This window comes from Micropterus salmoides, unplaced genomic scaffold, assembly GCF_014851395.1.
Source record: "Micropterus salmoides isolate LMB-PRFRI ecotype aquatic unplaced genomic scaffold, ASM1485139v1 Ms_hic_scaffold_1, whole genome shotgun sequence".
In the NCBI taxonomy this organism is placed as follows: domain Eukaryota; kingdom Metazoa; phylum Chordata; class Actinopteri; order Centrarchiformes; family Centrarchidae; genus Micropterus; species Micropterus salmoides.
The window spans coordinates 16,102,683-16,125,461 of record NW_024040040.1 but is presented as its reverse complement, the minus strand read 5'-3'; the positions used below and the strand labels follow the sequence as shown (position 1 = coordinate 16,125,461).

The following is a 22,779-nucleotide window of genomic DNA, read 5'->3' as shown; positions in this document are numbered from 1 at the left end:
TAAACTAAAGGGGGACAGAGAAAGAGTCAATATATGAGAGGTAGGGCTTAGGGAGTAAAAGATTTATTTTGTCCACCCTATGCATATTGGTGAGTAGGTAAACTACATTTTATTCATCCTGAATACGATCTACATAATACAATGGGAAGGTTTTTGCAGTTAGAAAAGTGTCTCTGAATATGACGTTACTGCCATTACTCTCTGCTGAAAAACCTTGTGTTTGCCAAATGTCAACTTTAAATGACTCCGAAATGCAGCCCTGTTTTCAAACTGGTTGTCAGTGAGTTTCACTAATGAGGTTTTTGTGCATTTAGATATTACAAAACTTTTCCTCACATTACCTCAACTCACAGAAGACCATGAAGTCATTTAACTAGAGTCACAGCTTAAAAATGACTAAAATTGATGTTACATGGTTTTCATGTAACAAAAAAAGTGACCATACAATGTGAGGTGTTCTTCTTTTTGTTGCAAAGGTGACAATTAAATTGTCACTATTTTTATTTATCTAGAAAAAATTGACTATTTATGCTTATTCTGGTTGTGTACTAAAAGAAATAGCTAACATTAACGTGTCTATGTCCTCATAAAAATGAAAACAGACAATCATTCCCATCTGCCACACATGAACTGTTGCAATTAGAGGCATTTATTGCTAGCAATGGTGCTCAGGGCCTGTCTAAAGGCAGACGCTGATGATATTAACATTCAAGTGTTGATTATTGATGCTCCTCTTTCCTTTTGACTCCAGAGTGTAGAGCTCACGTTATATATAGCAAGCCAAATCCCTATTGTACATGTACAGTGCATTTGCTTTCCTGTACTATAACTGACGTGCGGAGTCTCAAAGACTTAAAATATCAAAGATGCGCATTCACCTTGGTCCATGTTTTTCACAGCGAGTGTTTAAATCTCTCAACTTTGCTGAGATTATAATCTCAAGGGAAATCAGCTCACACATTTTATTTTGATTAGCTCTCAGCACAAAGAAGCAACAAGGACCTTGAAGTTTTCAGGGCAAATGTTAATACTTTCAGTTTACACTTCCCTTTGACTCTGCGACATTTTGTGTAATCCAATTTAAGAAATTTAAAAGATATGAAGCTTCTGTTGTATGTTTTTCTCTCAGCATCCATTATTTACTTTGTCCGCGAGGACTGCCTCACAAATCAGAAATTGAATGAGCTGCAGCCGCATTTTCTCGGGAAAGTAATTATTCTTGAACGAGCTGCCATCAATGTCAAACTCATATGCACTTCCATCACAGCTTCCCTGGCAATGGGGCTGAAGCTTTCACAGAAGCGGTTCAAAAGATGGCAGCCGTTCTTCTGCTTGGGAAAAAGGTCACCGCGGAGATAAATGAATGTGTGCATTGGCTCGAATCGCTCGAGTTGATAAATCACAGCTGAAAATGAGAGTAAGTGCTTCTCTTCCCACAGCAAATGCAATTATGGAAATGCGTAGCGCAAACCAACACACCTAAACATCCGCAAAGACAAACACGGCTTGTGCAGCACAAGGCATGATGGATGGCCGGAGTCATTTGGGTTTAAGGCAGGATGTTCCTCTCTCAATTTGCTCTCCAATCTGCATATCCAGTCTGCACACACTCCTCTCTTGTTGAGGGACATTAAGCTTCAAAGGGCCTAGTTTTACTCACTGCATAATGTTGCTTCCATTTTTCTCATTCTTTGTCAACTAACACCTTGACCCCTCGGTAAGAGAACATAATGGGATGCAGTTCCTAGAATTTAATTACAGACCGAGGTAGGATTTGAGTCAAGGTATTGTTTCACTCCTCTGGTGCTGTTCCACGCAAGGTTACCAATCAGCCTCTGTTCTATCCATGCAAAACACACAAAGCTGAAGAGCTACTGGCATTACAATAGCTTTTGACTGTTTTTCTTCACCAGTGTGGTTCAATAGACGTAAACCTGTGAACAGCTTTTTAACATTTTCTTCAGCTGGTCAGAAATGAACCTTGAGAGTGTATTTGTGTTGATGTGAGCTCTTATAAAAAGGCATTTTGCCATAAAACTGTAAAAAAAAAAAAAAAAGCATTCGGTCACACCCATTGAGATTATTGTTTTGTTTTCCATTTGAAACCTGCTCACAAATGCAGCACACTGCGAAATATGGTCCGAAATACATTCCGTCCCTCCGTTTCCGTGCACCAGAAAGCCATTATTAAATGTCATTTTGTTGTTGTCACGCGATGAGGTGATACAGTAATCATTAAAGTGGTGCAAATATGAACACCCCGTGTTCAGCCCCCACACCAAACTGTTGGAATAAGCAATGCTTGCCAGAATTAGTCTACAGTGTGTTTCCAGCCTCGCTGACATTTACAGCTGACATTTTAATATCTGAGAATTCTGCATCTGAACTGAAATAACACAGGAACGGTCTCGATAATCCCATTTGAGAGATTGAATTCAAGATTTAGCTTCATGTGTTTACTGTAAACGCACAGCCGTTCTGTTTTTTTTCTCATGCTTTCATATATTTCTGCCCTCCTTTTATTTACCTGCGCCTCCTTTCATCTCCTCCAGTTCCTCTAGTTCCTCTCTATTCCCTCACCTTATGCATTTCTTTGCCTATTATCTCTTTGCTGTTGTGTTGGTTACTGCTCACGTGTTTACAGTATGTGTGGGTGAGCATGCAGGAACATGCATGTGTCCATGGGTGTGCATGTGACTTGTTGTTGTATTCACATCTGGCCGCTTGCCTTGTCGTTCGACTGAGCTGCATGTCAAACAGGCTGTGCTTTAGGGGCTCTCTAGACAGACCCTGTCAGTTGGCGGGGAGGGGGGGGGAGTTAGCGAGTAATATCCTGACTCAGAATCTCCCTCTTGGAAGATTTCCTCTCTTTCTCCTGCTCCTCTTCCTCTCTCATCACCCCATCCCTCAGCATTCCTATTCAGCACACACTCTCCCAATCCCATTGACCTCAAACAAGCAAAGTGTGCTTTGGCAGCACAAAGAGACCAGAACCGAGCCTTTAAAAGCTGCTTCACCTCATTGGTTGATAGTAGTGCAGCGATAAGAGCACTGATATGCAATTCTAAACAGGATAATGCTGAAGCAGTCTACGAATGACAACATAAAGAGAGAGTGATTCAGAAGAGAGGGGGTCTCACCACCGAGGCTTATGAGGCTTAGACACATAATGAGTATTAGCAGAGGGGGTGGAGGGTGGGGGTTGACAGGAGAGCTTTAGAAGTGTCTGGATGTACATTGATTTACCGGGGAAATTTATGGAGGAGGTGTGCAGAATGTGCATATGCACAGACTTATATCACATATTTATTTAAATATACAATATGCAAATATACATGAGTAGATGGAGATGCGGACACACAGACAAACATGCAAATGCATGACATCCTGCAAGAACTCACTAGTGCAGACATCATGCCCTGGAGGTCAAAAAGTAGGAGGGCAAGTACCGGGTTGGACCTCCTTTTGCCTTCAGAACTGCCTTAATTCTTCGTGGCATACTTTCAACAAGGTGTTGGAAACATTCCTCAGAGACTTTGGTCCATATTGACATCATAGCCTCACACAATTGCTGCAGATTTGTCGGCTGAATTTCCCGCTACACCACATCCTAAAGGTGCTCTATTAGACTGAGATCTGGTGACTGTGGAGGCCATTGAACACATTGAACTCATTGTCATGTTCAAGAAACCAGTTTGAGATGATTTGAGCTTTGTGACATGGTGCATTATCCTGCTGGAAGTAGCCATCAGAAGATGGGTACAGTGTGGTCATAAAGGGATGGACATGGTCAGCAACAATACTCATGTAGGCTGTCGCATTTAAACGATGCTCAGTTGGTACTAAGGGGCCCAAAGTGTGCCAAGAAAATATCCCCCACACCATTACACCACAACCAGCAGCCTGAACTGTTGATACAAGGCAGGATGGATCATGCGTACATGTTGTTTACGCCAAATTCTGACCCTACCATCTGAATGTTGCTGCTGAAATCGAGACTCATCAGACCAGGCAATGTTTTTCAAATCTTCTTTTGTCCAATTTTGGTGAGCCTGTGCTAACTGTAGCCTCAGTTTCATGTTCTTAGCTGAAAGGAGTGGCACCCGGTGTGGTCTTCTGCCGCTGTAGACCATCTGCTTCAAGGATCGACGTGTTGTGCATTCAGAGATGGTATTCTGCATACCTTGGTTGTTACTGTTGCCTTTCTGTCATCTTGAAACAGTTTGCCCATTCTCCTCTGACCTCTGACATCAACAAGGCATTTTCGTCCACACAACTGCTGCTCACTGGATATTTTCTCTTTTTCAGACCATTCTCTGTAAACCCTAGAGATGGTTATGTGTGAAAATCCCAGTAGATCAGCAGTTTCTGAAATACTCAGAGCAGCCCGTCTGGCACCAACAACGTTCAAAGTCACTTTAATCCCCTTTCTTCCCTATGATGAAGCTCGATTTGAACTTCAGCAAGTTGTTTTGACCACATCTACGTACCTAAATGCATAGAGTTGCTGCCATGTGATTGGCTAATTAACTATTTGTGTTAACAAGCAATTGAACAGGTGTACCTAATAAAGTGGTAGGTGAGGTTACAGTATGTAATATAACGCTAAAGTGGTTAAAGTTAGGTTAGTTGATTATATTTTCACATTTGCTGACCGAATGCTAGATGCACGTGATGCATCCATGGGGATTTTTCATTTGACATGAAATATTCCCGTGTTCAGGACTTCAGCTTTTATGTATCTGACAACTTAGGACAGTTGAAAAATCCCCCTGCCGATGCTTCAAAATCAACAACAAGTTGCAGTTTTACAAAGGAACCAGACTATTTGTTGGCAACTTCTTTGAGTCTGCGCTGGTTGCCTGGCGACCTCGCAGTGACAACAAGAATAAACAAACAAGATAGAATGTGGTAATTAGCGAGCTTTAGAGGAGCTGGTAGGTAGACCTTGTTACGCGTGGACAGAGCCGAGCTGTTTCCCCCTGCTTCCAGTGTTCATGCTAAGCTATAAGAACCGGGTGCTGGCTTGTGTAGATATGAGAGTGGTATCAATGTTCTCATCTGACTCTCAGAAAGAGAGCAAGTAAGAGTATTTACCACAATGTCAAACTGTTCTTTTAAAGTCAGATGTGTCAGTTTCCCAGTCATTATGTCAACCTGACTGTTTACACATGTCGTTACAGTAAATCCTATATGACATGAACACAGCTCCAGGGGAAAAAATATTGAAGTGTGAAAAGATATGGAGTGAATAAGAACTGTGTAGTTAGTTAAGACATGGCTCTTCTGGAGGCGCAGTGAGATTGTAAATGCTCCGTATTTGTATAGCACCTTTCTAGTCTTTTTGACCACTCAAAGCGCTTTTACACTACATCACGTTCACCATTCACACACATTCATACACTGAGCCTAAGTGCTCAAACAGAAACTAACATTCATACACTGGTGTAACAGCCACCAGGGGCAATTTGGGGTTCAGTATCTTGCGAAGGACACTTCAACATGCAGCTGGAGGAGCCGGGGATTGAACTGCCAACCTTCCGATAAACTTATCATCTTATAACTTATAACCAATATCTTTGAATTGCAGTGCAGGATCACCACAAAAGTGCAGCAAAAACACACAAACAAGAATCTTGCTCTCATTACAACTGTAGCGCCAAAAACCTCCTAAAGCATTGTGGGATATCTCTTTGCTTAATAGGCTCACAGGGAGCCTGTTTTTACTCTCAGCCTCAGCTTTTTTTTGTTTGTTTTTTTAGTTCTAATTCCTTTATTAGGAACAAACTCACAACACTAATTTGACTGCAATCCTACATTAACTATCAGGCCTTGAGCTAAATAACTTTATTCTATTTTTACTCTATTAAAGTTGTTTATCTAAGTTGACTTAATTGACTAATTAGGAGGCAACAGTGCGGGAAAAGCAAGTTTGGGAGTCAGATGGATGTTATTAGTACCCAAAAAGTCATGATCACTATAAACTATTGTACATATACTTTTGTGTGTGCGTGTGTCTACTTCTCCAATCATTTCCTGATCGTGGTCATAAAAACATTTCCATGTCAGCAGTCACCTCATAATAGGCCCTTGTTTTCCCACGGTGACCAACTACTCAATGTGCACAAGTGTCTCAGACCAAACAAACGGATTTCAGTGTTACTTCGCAGTTGTAGTGCAATCATGATATGTCGCTGCAGGATTTGATAGCCATGTCTTTTCGGTCACAAAGGTTTCGAGAGCCCGGGATAGATTGCCAGCGTAATGTATGCCATGTGTCGTTTGATGGGTACTTATACTGAAAATACCCCACGGCACCCGGAGACTCTATGAATAATAAGAAGAACTCAACTAAAACTCTGTTTCCTATTCATGCCGGTGCCTCGTCTGAGGAAAGAGAATGTCGAATCAACTTCTTCATTGCACATTTATGTGGAGAAGAAACAATGAAGCAAACAGAACATTTTGCAGCCTGTGTTCAACATTTGTGTCATCTGATACAGTGAAATAACAGTGATACGGGACTTCTTGGCTTGGCTACTCTGCATCGAGAAGTAAAAATGTATCTTGAAAGAAAAAAAAGCCGTATTTTAGGACTGCAGCAAGTGGCATTGTTTAAAATGATTTGAGTCCATGGGCAGGACTAAGGAAGTTGTTTCTTTGGGGTGACAAAGGTTATCTGTTAGGTAACAGTCTGGGGGCTATTGCCGTATCATGTCTGCAACAAGGATGCTCCTGGGGTGTTTTTTCTCATTACGAGTGAATGTCGATTACTGGAATGATAGCCTCGTCTGCTGTAATTGACCCGTTGCTTCAAATTGATACCATCTGTCTTCATACAGATGTAATGACCTTGTAATAAATCGACATTTTATTGCATTAACCCTGACTCTGAGACGGTAGCCAGCAAGGGGGGTCAAAATGGATCAAGGGGCTGTCATTCAGTACAAAGTTGGACGAAGAACTTTCTGTGAATTACTTGCCGACGTGGCCGGCCTTGCTTGGTGTGATTGTGCTTTGTGTTCCCCCCTTCATATTTTAATCAACCAATCATTTCTCCAGCTTTGGCAAATAAACTGCCAGCCATATTATACATAAGAACCATAATCTACCCCCTCCTATTTCTGCACCCCAGGTCTGTCTGGTTAGTTGCTCTTTCCCGCTTTAAAATGTTGTGCTTGGGTTGTTTTTGCTCAAAGGTTCACATATCAAACCACTCTTGTGAAAATTATATGGATATAAAGGCCAATTCTTTATCATTTATATCTTTCTACAAATGAACCACACAGGTAGAATTCCTCACCTTATTCTCTGGCTTTACACTTTAACAGAGTCCTAACGATTTCACAGGCATGTGGATCTATTTATGGGATGGGGCAGTATTCAAGTCATTGTTATGCCTAACAATAAGTTGTATATGGGTGTGTTTGTGTTCAGAGTCAGGACGGACGCTTTGAAGTCCGCGGTCGTCACGGCAAGTCAGTGTTGACCATCAGCGGCGTGAGGCTCGCCGACTTGGGTCGATTTGACTGCGAAGCCCTCAGCAGGATCGGAGGTCATCAGAAGAGCATGTTCCTGGATATTGAGTGTGAGTATGTTTATTGTCTGATCAGTGTTTAAAGGGTCTGCACAGGTGTTTCTAGTTATTCCTACTACACTGCCCACGCTGTCCTGAGCAGAGGTCTAATCAGGCAAATTAAGTGAAAGCACCTGCGCAGCTGTACTGTAGACACATTTACATTTAACAAATCAGACCTGATTTAAACTACACTGGCTCCTGACATCGGTTTGTTAAAGAAGTGTGTAATACTTGATCTATAGACAAAAATGGAATACAATATACATAACTGTAATGTCATAGATTTGTTTGGAACTATTTTATTTGGTCGACAGTGCACTTTTTCACGATTTCTTCTGGGCAAAGGCAAATAATTATATTTAGATGATATTTCTCAGTAAGTGAATAAAATAATTAAATTACTGATAAATTCAACATCCTGACATTGGTGTCCTTTACAGAACAGGAAACAAAAGTTCAGTGAATAGATGAATGAAACTCATAGATTTTATACCTACTTAAGTTGTCATTTTTTATTTTGTCAGTTAAATGATTTTATGTTCAGCATATTATTTGTTGCAAGAGTTGGAAATATTCAATTAGTTGTGGGCAAAATGAAGCAGGGTTACTTATGGAGCCCTGGTCACCTGATATAACCCCAACTGCTCCTCCACTCTCTGCATTTATGTTAGCTGTAGTTGTTCCCTAATGGGAAACTGAAACACGTACATACATTTAAGCAGTCAAATCAGCAACCTAGCAGGAAACATGTGAACCCCTGCAGTCTAGCAGAGAGTTCAAAAGTTCAGCCATGCTTAGTTCTAATAATTCTTTTCACACTGTGGATGTTTTTCTTTCTTAAGATCATTATATTACTATAAACAACTCACCACCCTCAAAACCCCTGCACCCACTGCACCACACACACAGCCTTCAGAGGGGTTAATTAGAGAGATGATATCATGCATTGCCTTTCGTTTTCCCCTGCCAACAGCTCCCCTACTTCCCGATGAGCACACCCATTCCTCAGGGCTGGTTGTTTGGGGTTATTTGGGGCGGGCTATCCCCTGCCTAATGAGCTCTGAAGCAAAGATCTCCATTTTGGCCCTGGAATGATTAGGTTCATTATGAGTTTGGCTCTGTTGCGTGAACGTGCATTTGGATTTTTTTGGTAGTATCATTTACACCTTGAAGCTCAGAGGAACAACAAAGAGAGAGGGCAGACAAACAAATATATTCAGAGAGACAGTGAGGGGGAAAAATGAATACTGTATCTCTGTTGTCGTGTGGAAAACAATTTTCTCCTCCTGTGGCTGAGGTGACTTTTGGGTTCACGGATTCCCTTCAAAGCCTGTTTTGCATAGTTCCTGAAAAGTTGACATTTTGGAAAAAGTTTGATGGCATCCACAAGTAGAAAAAATACAGACCTCACATGCACGCGCACGCTCTCCAGCCATGAAGCAAAGTTGCTGTCATCATACTGTAAACTTGTTTTGCTGGAGCCACAGCTGACAACTTGCTCACAGTCAACTCCCACTCTGCAGAAAGACACAGGCTGTGAGTCTGAGTGTGGCGGGGCTGAGCCAGCCGTTGCCACCGAACTAATGAACTCATTTACTAAGTCACTGCAGGCTGCAGGGGGATAACGCGTCCTCGGCTGTGACAGAGAGCCAGGCATCAATCTCTTTAATGGAATCCTGCAAGCGAACATAAAACAACCATAATGCCTCTCCGGCTGAGCTGGGCTGACTGGGCCAAAAGAAAGCCACACGACAGCTCGCCGCTGCGATCGTCCATTACTGCCCTTCCTATTTGCTGGGGCAAATGAGCTTCTGTTTACATCCTTTATATTTATTCTTGGGGAGATGATCGTAATGGAGATCCCCCCCCCCCATCAGCATGAGGTGGCTTCAATTAACTTTAAGTTTTTCTCTTTAACATGGCAGATGGAGTTTGGGAAGCGTTAATGAAATGCTTTTTTCTGCTCCCTTGGAGGAATCTGTGGGTTAAGCCTCAGCAAGTGATTTTTGTTTCTTTGATCATCCAGCACTGCTTTACCTTTGATTTGAGTATTTAATTGGCTGCCACAAATTCCAGACACTCCAGCAATTACACTTTTAGCAATTTAGGTCTTGTTTTAGTGCAAAAGAAATGCTGATTTACCATATAAATGAGGCAAGTGTGAGAGATAATATCTCTATGTTTTGGACAGATATACCAAAGTTTCTGACCAACCACACCATCTTTTACTCGTGGGAGGGGAACCCAGTGAACATAAGCTGTGATGTGATGTCCAACCCTCCCGCCACCATGTTGTGGAGGAGAGAGCGCTTCACCATCTCCGCAGAGGGAACTGCCAACACGCGGGTACACAGCGCTGAGGGCAAGTCTGTGCTGGAGGTGGGTACAAGTCCAGTGTCTTTGGTCAATTAACTAGTAATTACAGACCCTGAGAAAGTTCACACATTACTTACCATTGCTCTGTAAAGTAGCATCAAACATATTGCTGATTAGTAGATGAATCAATGAGTCAATTGACAATTAAAATAATTTAGATATTCAATTAATCCTTGAAGTCATTTATGTGGTTTGAGTGAAAATGCCAAACATTCATCATTCAACATGGTTGCAGCTTTATAAATGTGGTTCTTTCTCTGTTTACATCAGAGAATATCTTTTGGAGTGTTAGTTGGACAAAACAAGAAATTTGAAGATATCATTTGGGCAGCTATTTTAGTTTATTTGTAAGCTAGACAAATAATCACAGATTAATTGATAACAGAATAACCTAACTTTCATCTAATCAAAATGATACATGGGTCAGTCAGATGCTCACAAGTCTCTGAGCTAGAGTCCAAGTCAAGTTTTTTTTCGCTCTTCCAGGTAACTCCTATGTCCGACAGAGACTTTGGCCGCTACAACTGCACAGCCAGGAACAACATTGGAGTTCGATACCAGGAGTTTATTCTGGCCCAGGCAGGTGAGTGTGCAGAATTGCCACTATTGTGTGGCCCCTCTACCTGAGCTAATGCAATTGGTGACTTCATTACATGTCCAGAATGCGTGGAGTCAGGGATCCCACACCTTTTGAATTACTCTAACTCTGACTGTTCAACTGCTTTGTAACCCTCTACCTCTCTACTAATGGTAATAGCCTTATTTGCAATTCTCAGGAAGATAAATTCCACTACAACTCCCAACCTCTATGCAGCCTAGCCTAATCTCAAATAGTGCCAGCTGATTTACCATACCCCTCGCTATTTACTGAAGTACCCCCTAATTTACGGTAGCGCAGGCTAATACACAATAGTGCAGTCCAATTATCTTTAGTGCAGATTGAATTGCTCTGGCTAAGGAGAAAAGTAGTGAGCAAAAAGCTGACCTAATATGTACTCTTGCAGGAAACAATGGGTTTTGGAAGTTGTTCTGACACTTACGATTCTGCACACAAACACACACACACACACACACACACACACACACACACAGGCGAACACAAACACATGTTCATACAGTTGTTAAAGTTTGAGTCAGTAATGGAGATTCAGAGGAGAGATAATCTCCGGTGGAAGCTGCAGGAACTCATCACTTCTTCACAGAGTCTTCAAAGCTAAACCTTGAGTAATAACCACTAGAAATGGCTTTGAGTACAAGTATACTTGTTGTGATACACACACACACACACACACACAAAAAGAGCAAATAGGTTGATTCACAGCTAAAAAAAGTGATTTACCATCTTACCCGAAACGGAAGTAAATTATTTTAAATTGCTTTCAAGGCTTACAGTTATTATAGCAATAATGTCTATCTCTGGTTTGATTATGGGAATGATAGTGATGTAATAGGTGGAAGCCACGGTAAGCATTAAAAGCAGCTTAATTCCCAGTTAGAAAATGCATTTAGTGGCATTATGGTTATTATTATTGCGCAACTGCCAGTGCATATGTATGCATTTTTTTTCTCTCACAGTAGCAAACTATTTTAGATCATACTATGATATTAAAATATATTCAGTAGTTCACTGGTTTGTGTGAAAGGACAGTAGTTATTGCATGACAATAAATGGAAAGGAAATTAAGAGTAATTAATGAGACTTTCACACAGCCTCATCTATCTTCCTTTGTTGTACAGTCAGTCTCGAAAGCAAAACAGAAGGGGTTTTAAATCAACAGTGAAAATTAAGTTTTGCTGTAGTGACCTCAATGAATTAAGCTATTCATGCACAGATAAATGGATATAAAGTTGTGTGCACAAGCATATGTATGCATGCAATATATAATTGACACTTTTGAAAGTCCTTTGCTTTAAATAATAGACAAATAAAAAATATATATATTTATTTCCAAACAACTGGAGTTCGTAAAATGCTTGCCAGAGCTGTTGGCTGTTTCAATAATGAGTGCGTTTATGAGTAATGAACTTGAGGTTGGGTTCATTTTTCTCTCGTAGCACACAATATGAAGGAAAATAAACAGTCAGATTCTTACATTCACCTTAATTTTTACAATCCCCCGTGCTCTGTTGCTTTCATTCATAAAAGTTGGTGGAATATGTGAAACGAGGAAGTGGTTCAGTCGAGACCTACCAGCTTTTAAATAATTCAAAAGCTGTGTGTGTTTGACCCGTGTCATTTTTTTTTTTGCCCTTTCAGATGTACCATCAAATCCATACTCGGTGCGTCTCTCAGCGGTTTCCCAGCGCTTGGCGACCGTCACCTTCATGAAGCCCGACTCGCATGGTGGCGTGCCCATTAGCTACTACCTGGTCCAGTACAAGGAGATCGGCTCTCAGGACTGGAGGGACGTCAAGTCACACAGTGTCCAGAGTGAGTGCTGTTTATATTCATTTAATAACCTTAACGGTGGAAGCAAGGTTTTTTCAAACCTATTCTGTTATACTGTAATACACGCTCATGCGTGTGTTATGACCCAGCTTGTTAAGGCAGGGCAGCAACAAGTGATTGGGATTGAAATGAGGTGGAATCAGACAACTGAAATATTCCGGTTAAAGTCAAGGGTTTAATTACTGTGCTCGCACAAGAAAATACAACAAGAAGAGGCTATACAGGCGCCGACAAGTACACAAAACGAAACAAAAGTGGATCTTGTCCAAAGACAGTTACTCGGCTCAAAAGGAGGTAAACAAACGAGCAGTTATTCTGCAACTTAAAATGCTCAAACAAAAGAGTGCCCAACGCTTGGTGCACTATATCACAATATGTGATTTACAGTAATTCATACTACTTACTGAAGCCACTCAGACAGGCAACAGACAGACAATATCAAGAAAAACAAGTACCAAATACTCTCTAAACTAACAGTGTATGCAACCAACAGCAAGGCAAACTAATTACTGGCTCACAGTCATCCCGAACTGTGGACACACAAGGTATTTATAGTCCAGCGGCATTGATTGCAGAGTCCTGATTGGTAGGTTCGGACAGATCACAGCCACACCAATTACAGACGCCAGTGAACAGCAACCAGGAAGTAGGCGGTCTCAGCTCCAGAGGAACCAATCCTTGACAGGGAATCACACAGCTGGGTTTGCATGACAGTCAGAATCACTCATAGGAACACAACAATTAATATACTCTAAGGCAGCCAGCAGTGAGTGTAACACGTGGAAAAAATACAAGGAACATTAGTTTGCTGTTGATGTGGGCCCCATTGTGCACAACATGTTCTTATTGTGAAGCCCACTTGAACACAAAAGTAATTTTCTAAGTACCCCTTAAACATAAGTCAGAGATTATCAAGTTTTAGACCATTTATTGCAGACTATAGAAGCTTTACATTGCTGCTGGCTATTTTGCAATAAGTACTCAGTGTTTCAGATCTGTGAATGTATTTTTCCAACTTTCCAGACAGCCACTGATTTCCATTCAGTTTTGTTTGGCATAAGAATCAAATAACAGACTCTTGGCACTTGCTTCAGCTGTGACACTTGCTTGAGATGTGCATTTAGGGAAAAAGTAAAGACTTTCCCAAATCATCCTCCATGTTAATTTACATCATCATATAACAATAATTGAAGTTTATAAATTTACTCAAAATTATCCCCAAACCTCTCTGTGAATACTTTTCACTGGAACTACTTTCTACTGAAGAGGTAGTCCCTCTGAAATTGTTATTTAAAAACTTGTTTACTATAATGGATTACACAACTCGTGTAAGTCTGGTAATTGATTTTTTTAGACCATGTGGAATTGAATGTAAAACAATAACAGCCTGAAAATGTAGGAAACATTCTTCAACATATATGTAACTCCACCTCAATGTTCAAAAAATGGTCAGCAGTAAAATAAAATAGTTATTTGTCGTTAAGGGGCTTAAACTTAAAAAAAACCCTGATATATTTCTGATATAAGAGTAATGGTATATTGTTTTGAATGACACTAGTTAAAGAAAAACATGTAAATGAAAAATCCTGCTTTGAAATACAAAAAAGAATATTTATAATTTTGTCACAAGGTTCGAAACTTTCAGCTACTTTTACTACTAGACCATCGGGCTCGTGCCTCATTGTGTCAGGTTAACATCCCATCAGGTGTTTACCAGTGTTTCTATTTGCTAACACCACCACCTATCAAACGGTACCAATCAAGCATGAGCAGAAGCAGTATCACATAATCTGTCATGTGACCCTCCAAATCCTCGGCCATGAGACGCTTTAGACTCGTGACGAACCTCGAACACCTCGTGGGGAGAGTGCCAGAACCACATCTGAGCTGAAAGAGCACGCTCCTCCTCTTCTTATGCTTTACGACTCCAAATTGATTTCTGAGCTGGTTGGTGGAAAGTACACCATGAGGTGAAGGATGGACGAATGGATGGAAAATGGAAGCCAGAGGACTAATGGCTGAGTGATAAGCAGGTCCTCATTTCAGAGTCAATTACAATATGGAGATGCAGTGAGGTGAATACTAACCAGCAGGTATCACGCAAAGAATTTACTGCTCATGTAGAGGAAAAGAGAGACACATGAAGACAAAAAGGGAGGTAACATCAGGAACAGAACTGGATAAGTAATGCCTGATTAAGTTGGCTCTTTATTCAAGATTAGGACTAAAATATTAAAACTGTGAGTGAGTAAGTGGAATCATATAATCACAGAAGCCACTTCAGCTATCCTCAGTAGAGAAGCCTTACACAATAAACTCTTCAATATAATGAGATGCCTGGACTCGTTTCATTTGAATGCTTTTGCCCAAATTGAAATGTCTGCTTATAGCCTGGAAAGTAACCTAGCACTGCTGCAAATTGCAGAATTTGTTTTCAGTTCCAGGACTAAAGAACTGCAAAAGCACCTATTACCATTCAAGTATTTAATTTGTGCAGACTGACAAAAACAACAACTTTCACTCAAGCTCATTAGACTGCCGACTCTGTGCTGCTGCTCTGAATAGCGAAGGTTACGTGAATAGACTCTGGTGACTGTAGAGTTTCAATAGGAATCTGTAATGTGGTCTGATAATGAGAATCTGTTTTCTTCAATAATCAATGTAGTTTGCTATATGAATGCAGCAGATTACACTGCTTTCACTGTCACCATAGTTCTAATATTCTTTATGGTAATGTACTGTGATCTCATGTGATTCAGAATCCCATGTAGTCTTTGAATGCATCTTTTAGTGGAACTTATTGTTTAGTATTGTTTCAGGTGAAGGTCTTTTTCTCTAAATCTCCAGTCATTTCTTATTTGCCACCAAATTACTGTTGGTTCAAAATGTTTACACTGTAAATGCTATCTTGGATTTACATATTAATAATCTCCTCATACTATTTATAATTACTCTGCAGCTGCTTAGGAATACAGCTACAGCTTTTAAACTGAGAGAATAAATGTTCCAAAAATGTTAAAAAAGGTTTGGTTAGATATGATTGAGCATAGCTTTGAAATACAGAACATGGTCAAAAGTGTGTGGACACTTGAACATTACATTCATATGTGATTGTTTAACCTGTCATACTGAAACCATGACACTTAAGGTGTCAGTATTCTTCAGTCAAAGTTTATTGTTTATTGCATTGTTTATTAAGATTTTTGCAAAACTAATCAACAAAAAGATGATATTTGTATAATATAAGAATGATGGAAAGTGCAAACAGTTAAGTAAGTTAGTTTTGAAACATGCTAATCCCCTTAATATGCTACTTTAACAGCCTCCACTCTTCTGCGAAGTGTTTTTTTAACCCAGGTGCAGGGGTTTGCTCCCATTCATCCACAAGAGCTTTTATGAGGTTGGCCACTGATGTTGGGCGATGAGTTCAGGCTCGTAGTCCTTCCAGTTCATCCTAGAGGTGTTGGATGGGGGGTTGAGGTCAGGCCAGTCAAGTTCTTCCACACCAAACTGGGAAAAACATTTCTTTCTAGACCTGTTTTTATGTTGGAATATGTCAAATTGCCCAAATTTAAGGCAAGATCTTCAATTCAGTTATTTGGTAATGGAATGAAAGTCATCTCCTCCCTAAACCAGTCTTGAAAACACATGTTCAAATGTGAAAGACTTGTTAATGAAATATGCAGCAGATCTCCGAAAAAAAAGGTTAATTAGGGCCCGAGCACGACCGTGCGAGGTCCCTATTGAATTTGCTCGGATTATTTTTTTTTCTGCAAAGTAGGCTCAACTGACATGGCCTAAACATACTCGAAAACTCACCAAAATTTGCAAACATGTCAGAACCGGTGAAAAATTTCATATTCTACAAGTTTTGCACATGGGCGTGGCAAAATGACTCGCTAGCGCCACCTAGAAAATTGGAAAAGATTAGCCCCTTGTTCACGTTCAACCTACATGTACGAAATTTTCTGGGGACATGTATCATATCAAGACGCACAAAAAAGCCTCAAGAACCCATAGCCTAAAGTCAACAGGAAGTCGGCCATTTTGAATTTTACGGCTTAATTTTTGGATGATTTACACACTTCGTACTTTAATGAACTCCTCCTAGGGATTTAGTCGGATCGACGTCAAATTTCTGCTGTGCCTTCTAAAGGCATTGATGATGAAAAGTGCTATTTGCGAGTTTTCGTCAATGGGCGTGTCTGTGGCGTCGATGATTCGCTATGAAACAGGAAGTTGTTGTAACTTCAGTGTACATGCTCACATCTGGACCAAACTGTACATGTAGGATGAGAGTCCCGCCCTGAACACATGTACATGCCGACATTCACCCACAGTCATAGCGCCACCTGCTGGCAACGGGAAGTGACTTTTAACGAAGCAGCCCCCGCCGCACGTTTCACCTACGTGCACGAATTTTCTGTGGTACGTGTATCTTGTCCAGACGCAAAAAAAAGCCTCTTGGAGCGATGCCCTAAAACCAACAGGAAGTCGGCCATTTTGAATTTTACGTCAAATTTTGGATGATTTACACACTTCGTACTTTAACGAACTCCTCCTAGGGATTTAGTCCGACCGACCTCAAATTTCTGCTGTGCCTTCTAAAGGCATTGAAGATGAAAAGTTGTGCTATTTGCGAGTTTTCGTCAATGGGCATGTCCGTGGCGTCAAAGATCAACTCTTCGCCAAACTTTACGTGCTTGATAACTCTCCCACCCCGAAGACATCTACACGCCAATACCGATTTATATTCATAGCAGTAAGTGCTATGTAGCTCCACATAGGGGACACAGGAAGTGACATATAGCACCTTCATGTGGCGTCGGAACCGCGTAGCAAATTCACAGCCGCACCGGCAGAGCTCCAGAATGTGCAACTCGGCCGGCTCACACCTGGACGCGCTACAAGTGCGAGGGCCCGCCCAACGCTGCTTGCAGCTTTAATAATGTAGTTGGGACTCTTGCGCCATGCAATGCCACGAGTCATGTCATATTAAAACTCACTGTTAACCTTGATGCCGCATGGAGGTGTGCTGGTTCTCACAAACTACAGTGTGTCACCTGCACCTCCTTTCATCTAACCAGCACATTGTGGATGTTTAGTCTTGTTCTTTTCCTGGCTGCAATATTTCAAACTGATCCACTGAAAAGAAAAGTGCTTGCTGTGTGACCCAAACCATGAAAAACTAATTTTTAAGTGATTTGCTCTGCTATCTTCCTAAGTCATGGTCAGCACATATTTTTATGAAGTCTGGTCCTCTCTCTCTCTCTCTCTCCCCCTCTCCAGCAACAGTGGTGCTGACAGGACTGGAGCCCAACACGACGTACGAGGTTCGAGTGGCGGCTGTCAACGGAAAGGGTCAGGGAGAGTTCAGCCACACGGAGACCTTCCAGACTTTACCCATCCGTAAGTCAGTTCCCCTTAATTGTCCGGTGCACCTTTGTTCTAACCCCCAACCCAGCTTGTTTCACGAGACATTTTTCAAAATAAGAGCATCTCAGTTCGTTAGCCACTAACATATTTATCAGGTCATAATCTCTTTTGTTCATTATTACAATGGCTTTATAGCGACAACACTGGTTTAATTGTCAATTATTGGTACCTCCCATTGCATGTCACCTATATAGATGTGCAAGGTGTGATCAAGTGCAAACCCCAGAGCACATTGCGGAACATGTTGCGGAAAGTGGGACCCAGATTATATATACACTGCTCAAAAAAATAAAGGGACCACTTAAACAACACAATGTAGTCAATCACACTCCTGTGAAATCAAATTGTCCACTTAGAAAGCAACACTGATTGACAATCAATTTCACATGCTGTTGTGCAAATGGAATAGACAATAGGTGGAAATTGTAGGCAATTAGCAAGACACCCCCAATAAAGGACTGGTTCTGCAGGTGGTGACCACAGACCACTTCTCAGTTCCTATGCTTCCTGGCTGATGTTTTGGTCACTTTTGAATGCTGGTGGTGCTTTCACTCTAGTGGTAGCATGAGACGGAGTCTATAACCCAAACAAGTGGCTCATGTAGTGAAGCTCATGCAGGATGGCACATCAATGCGAGCTGTGGCAAGAAGGTTTGCTGTGTCTGTCAGCGTAGTGTCCAGAGCATGGAGGCGCTACCAGGAGACAGGCCAGTACATCAGGAGACGTGGAGGAGGCCATAGGAGGGCAACAACCCAGCAGCAGGACCGCTACCTCCGCCTTTGTGCAAGGAAGAGCTGGAGGAGCACTGCCAGAGCCCTGCAAAATGACCTTCAGCAGGCCACAAATGTGCATGTGTCTGTTCAAACGGTCAGAAACAGACTCCATGAGGGTGGTATGAGGGCCCGACATCCACAGGTGGGGGTTGTGCTTACAGCCCAACACCGTGCAGGACGTTTGAAAGCAGAAAGCAGAACGATGAAAGCAGGTTCACACTGAGCACATGTGACAGATGTGACAGAGTCTGGAGACGCCGTGGAGAAGGTTCTGCTGCCTGCAACATCCTCAATTTGCCGGTTTGGCGGTGGGTCAGTAATGGTGTGGGGTGGCATTTCTTTGGGGGGCCGCACAGCTCTCCATGTGCTCGCCAGAGGTAGCCTGACTGCCATTTGGTACCGAGATGAGATCCATTCCTCCTAATGCAAGGCAATGCTAGACCTCATGTGGCTGGAGTGTGTCAGCAGTTCCTGCAAGAGGAAGGCATTGATGCTATGGACTGGCCCGCCCGTTCCCCAGACCTGAATCCAATTGTGTACATCTGGGACATCATGTCTCGCTCCATCCACCAACGCCATGTTGCACCACAGACCGTCCAGGAGTTGGCGGATGCTTTAGTCCAGGTCTGGGAGGAGATCCCTCAGGAGACCATCTGCCACCTCATCAGGAGCATGCCCAGGCATTGTAGGGAGGTCATACAGGCACGTGGAGGCCACACACACTACTGAGCCTCATTTTCACTTGTTTTAAGGACATTACATCAAAGTTGGATCGGCCTGTAGTGTGGTTTTCCACTTTGATTTTGAGTGTGACTCCAAATCCAGACCTCCATGGGTTCATAGATTTGATTTCCATAGATAATTTTTGTGTGATTTTGTTGTCAGCACATTCAACTATGTAAAGAAAGGAATATTTAATGAGATTATTTCATTCATTCAGATCTAGGATGGATTATTTTAGTGTTCCTTTTATTTTTTTGAGCAGTGTATATAGATATATTTGTGTGTCATAAAATAAAGACATGTGACATGCCGCAAAATCTATTCAAAGCATCAGCACCTTAGTGAAATGAGATCTATTTGCCATCTTATGAAGCTCCGGCATGCTAATATCTGAGATGGTTCCAACTTCCTCGTATTTCAGTGATATGAATACAGATTATTGGAGTTTGGAATAGATCCTGTCAAATTTGTGTCTTGAAGTAAAACTGCTGTATTAAAAATGATATATACTGCAGGGGTTTTATGATATGCATTTTATTTATTCTGGCAATCTGGCACAGCAGGATTGCAGTAAATTTAGGCAAAGCCATAGAAAAAGGTACCATGAATATTATACAGCAGTGCTGCTACTGAGAATGAATGTTAGAAAGAAGACCTAATTAGTAAAATGCAGTGAATAATAAGAACCTCCAGTCAACATTAGTTATAGCCAGGCAATGGGAGTCGCATTGTAATATGAATTTAATTCAGCTTAAAACGTCTCTCTCCTTGTACTGCATCCTTATCTCATATCTCACATTGCCACCTGCTCCCCTCCTTGGGAATGCGCATGCAGCCACACACATACATCCTCCTTGAGAGAGAGAAAAAAAAACATACACACACAAAGACGTATTGTTTCGCATCTCTGCTGAGGCTCCCTCCTCATGTCTCCCCCAGGAGAGCCGAGTCCGCCGGCGGTCCACGGGCAGAGAGGAATGGGCAAAGCCTACAGGCTGGGGCTGGTCAAGCAGGACGATGGAGGGATGCCCATCGTGGAGTATATAGTCAAGTACAAGACTGTGAGTAATTTAAAGTTTACAGTGAATCATGGCTTCTGCAATCAGGGCAATTCTCAAAAACCACCTTAATCAAGTATTGATTAAGTCGAGTTCAAGTCAAGGCAGGTTAAAGTCAGAAAGTGAAAAGATAAGTAAAGAAAACATTTCCTTTCAAGAAGCAAAATAATGAGTAGGATTTTGAAAAGAGATCTTCTAAACCTTTAATATCCAAATGAATGGGGGAATTAGAGGGAATCACATTTTAGTTTCAGAACCAATACATAATATTTAGATTGAAGAAACTCAAGCAAATGTCAATTTATGACCCATTTTTTAAAGGATTACACTGACAGTATTATTACGCTAACAAATGCCATGAAAAGACACAATCCAACTATGAACTGATCCAACTAACAAGCATTGCTTGTGTAGTCAAAGCCTGATGAAGCTTATTCCTCCATTGTTCTCCCAAAGCTATTAAAAACACATCGATGAGCCACACTGTTACACTGTGTTACATGTTCCTTATTTGAACATGGGAACTGTAGTATATTTCAATCCAATATACACTGTCCTGCTGTTACAGTGGTCGCCTTATGAAGACAAGTGTTTCTCACACATACACTTCACTCTGTAAAAAACCTTTAATTTTATAAGCAAGGATCAGCGCAAGCCACAGTTAAAACACAATGCTCTACATGGTGACGTCTGTCAGCCATTGGTGATGGGCGATGGGCGATGGCTTCATCTATCGACCCAACCCTACTTACTAGCACATCAAATTTGTATTAATCCGCAGCTGAAAATACTCACCACCAAACACACAATTTAGCCTCATTTGAGCAATGTTTGCCTACCTACAGTGCCCAGCTGTTTTAGGTAATTATTTTGTCTTTTTTAAAGATTAAACTATCCGTGTGTGACCCGTTTTCAAAGAGAAACAAGGAACCAATGGACTCTGGGCTTAGCGCCACAGACTGAGTAAGAGGAGTCTGTAAGTATTGAGCATTAACACCTTGTTGGTTTTGGGCTTTTCACGAGATATGTTGAAAATAAGGAAGCCTAAAACAGGATTAATTTAAAAAAAATATATCCATTAAAAGCTAAATAATGATTAAAAACTTTCTAAAGGAGGAAGTTATATTAGTTATATAGATTGATTGAGTTCGTTGACGTTTCAGAACCAATACATAATCAGATTAAATGATTTATATTTTAAAGCAAACATCAATATTTTTTTTCTGACCAAACAGGAAGTACTTAAAGCACCATATCAGAGATTTAGCATGTTAACCCACAGGAACATATTTGAATTAGACAGCAAGTATTCAACATAGTGATGAGTGTCTGCACTGCCTGAATTCTACCAGAAGTAGAACAAGAAGAACGTAGTGACGAAACGTGCTCTGTAGCACTGTTTGTCTGTTTTCAGCTACTGTAGAAACATGACGATGCAACGTGGCGACGTCCATGGAAGGGGTTGCCTGCGGTTATGTAGATATAAATGGCACATTCTAAGGTATTTAAAAGAAAATGGTTTATTATGTAAGGTATTTACACACCACTGAAAACATAGTTATGGATCTTATACTGCATTTCTATCGATAGATCCTCAGAAATATTACACACTGAACCTTTAATTCTGTGGTGTGTAATTTTAGTCTTACATAAAAGACACCCCAACAGCTCAAAATGATAGATTTTTCTTTGTGTTTGACACAATAGCGACAGAGGATGTGACACTGGGAATGCATTTTCCTCCCAATGGAGTGCGCGTGACTCACTAGCTTAATAGGTTCCTGCCGATTGACTAGAGTGGGTGCGTTGGTGGCAAACTGAATAATGTTCTGCTTGAGAATCTCTATTTTTCCATCCTTGTGTCAGTTACAATTCTTGTTTTAAATGAGAGTACACACAAGCTCTCAGAATTCACTCATCCATTTAAGTAGTTGATTTTGTGTGTGTGTGTGTGTGTGTGTGTGTGTGTAAAATAACAAAAAGCAGCTTAAACTCACAAGATAAGGCTGGTGACTGAGATGAGGCCAGGAAGCAGAATAGATGGCACGCGTACAAAAACTCTCCACAGGACTAAGTGGATTTGAGCTGGTCCAAATCTCTTATCTCTCCAATGCTAATGTGTCCAAGCAGGCGTTTCTCTGTCTCATTGAGACAGTGACAGCGATTTAAAATAATACTGCTGCAGATGAAAACATGGTGTGGCAAAGAGGGTCAGGAAGTCTCCGAAAGGCTTTTGGAGGCCGAGCAGGAAGCCAATGCTTCACACCCCAGTAATCTTGCGGCCTTGTCTGGCATCAGGAACACTGCTTCCTCATAGAGGCAGTGAATCTAAAAACAGACCAGACCCACACACAGACCCATCATAGTCACTAGACAATCCAGACA

The 22,779-nt window shown here is 41.3% G+C and overlaps 1 protein-coding gene across 7 annotated transcripts in view; it reads left to right on the top strand.

The window, feature by feature from the left end:
* The window catches only part of LOC119904098 (neural cell adhesion molecule 2-like), a 327,858-nt gene that overhangs the window by 262,665 nt on the left and 42,414 nt on the right, over window positions 1-22,779 (top strand). For 5 of the 7 annotated variants that reach the window (XM_038720552.1, XM_038720529.1, XM_038720535.1 and 2 more), the window contains exons 9-14: window positions 7,438-7,588; window positions 9,771-9,958; window positions 10,442-10,538; window positions 12,213-12,386; window positions 17,694-17,813; window positions 20,276-20,397. In XM_038720552.1, coding sequence (XP_038576480.1) covers window positions 7,438-7,588; window positions 9,771-9,958; window positions 10,442-10,538; window positions 12,213-12,386; window positions 17,694-17,813; window positions 20,276-20,397 — 852 coding nt within the window. Of the gene's footprint in view, window positions 1-7,437; window positions 7,589-9,770; window positions 9,959-10,441; window positions 10,539-12,212; window positions 12,387-17,693; window positions 17,814-20,275; window positions 20,398-21,279; window positions 21,371-22,779 lie in introns of all 7 variants that reach the window. The other 2 variants (XM_038720544.1, XM_038720521.1) reach the window with 2 other exon arrangements.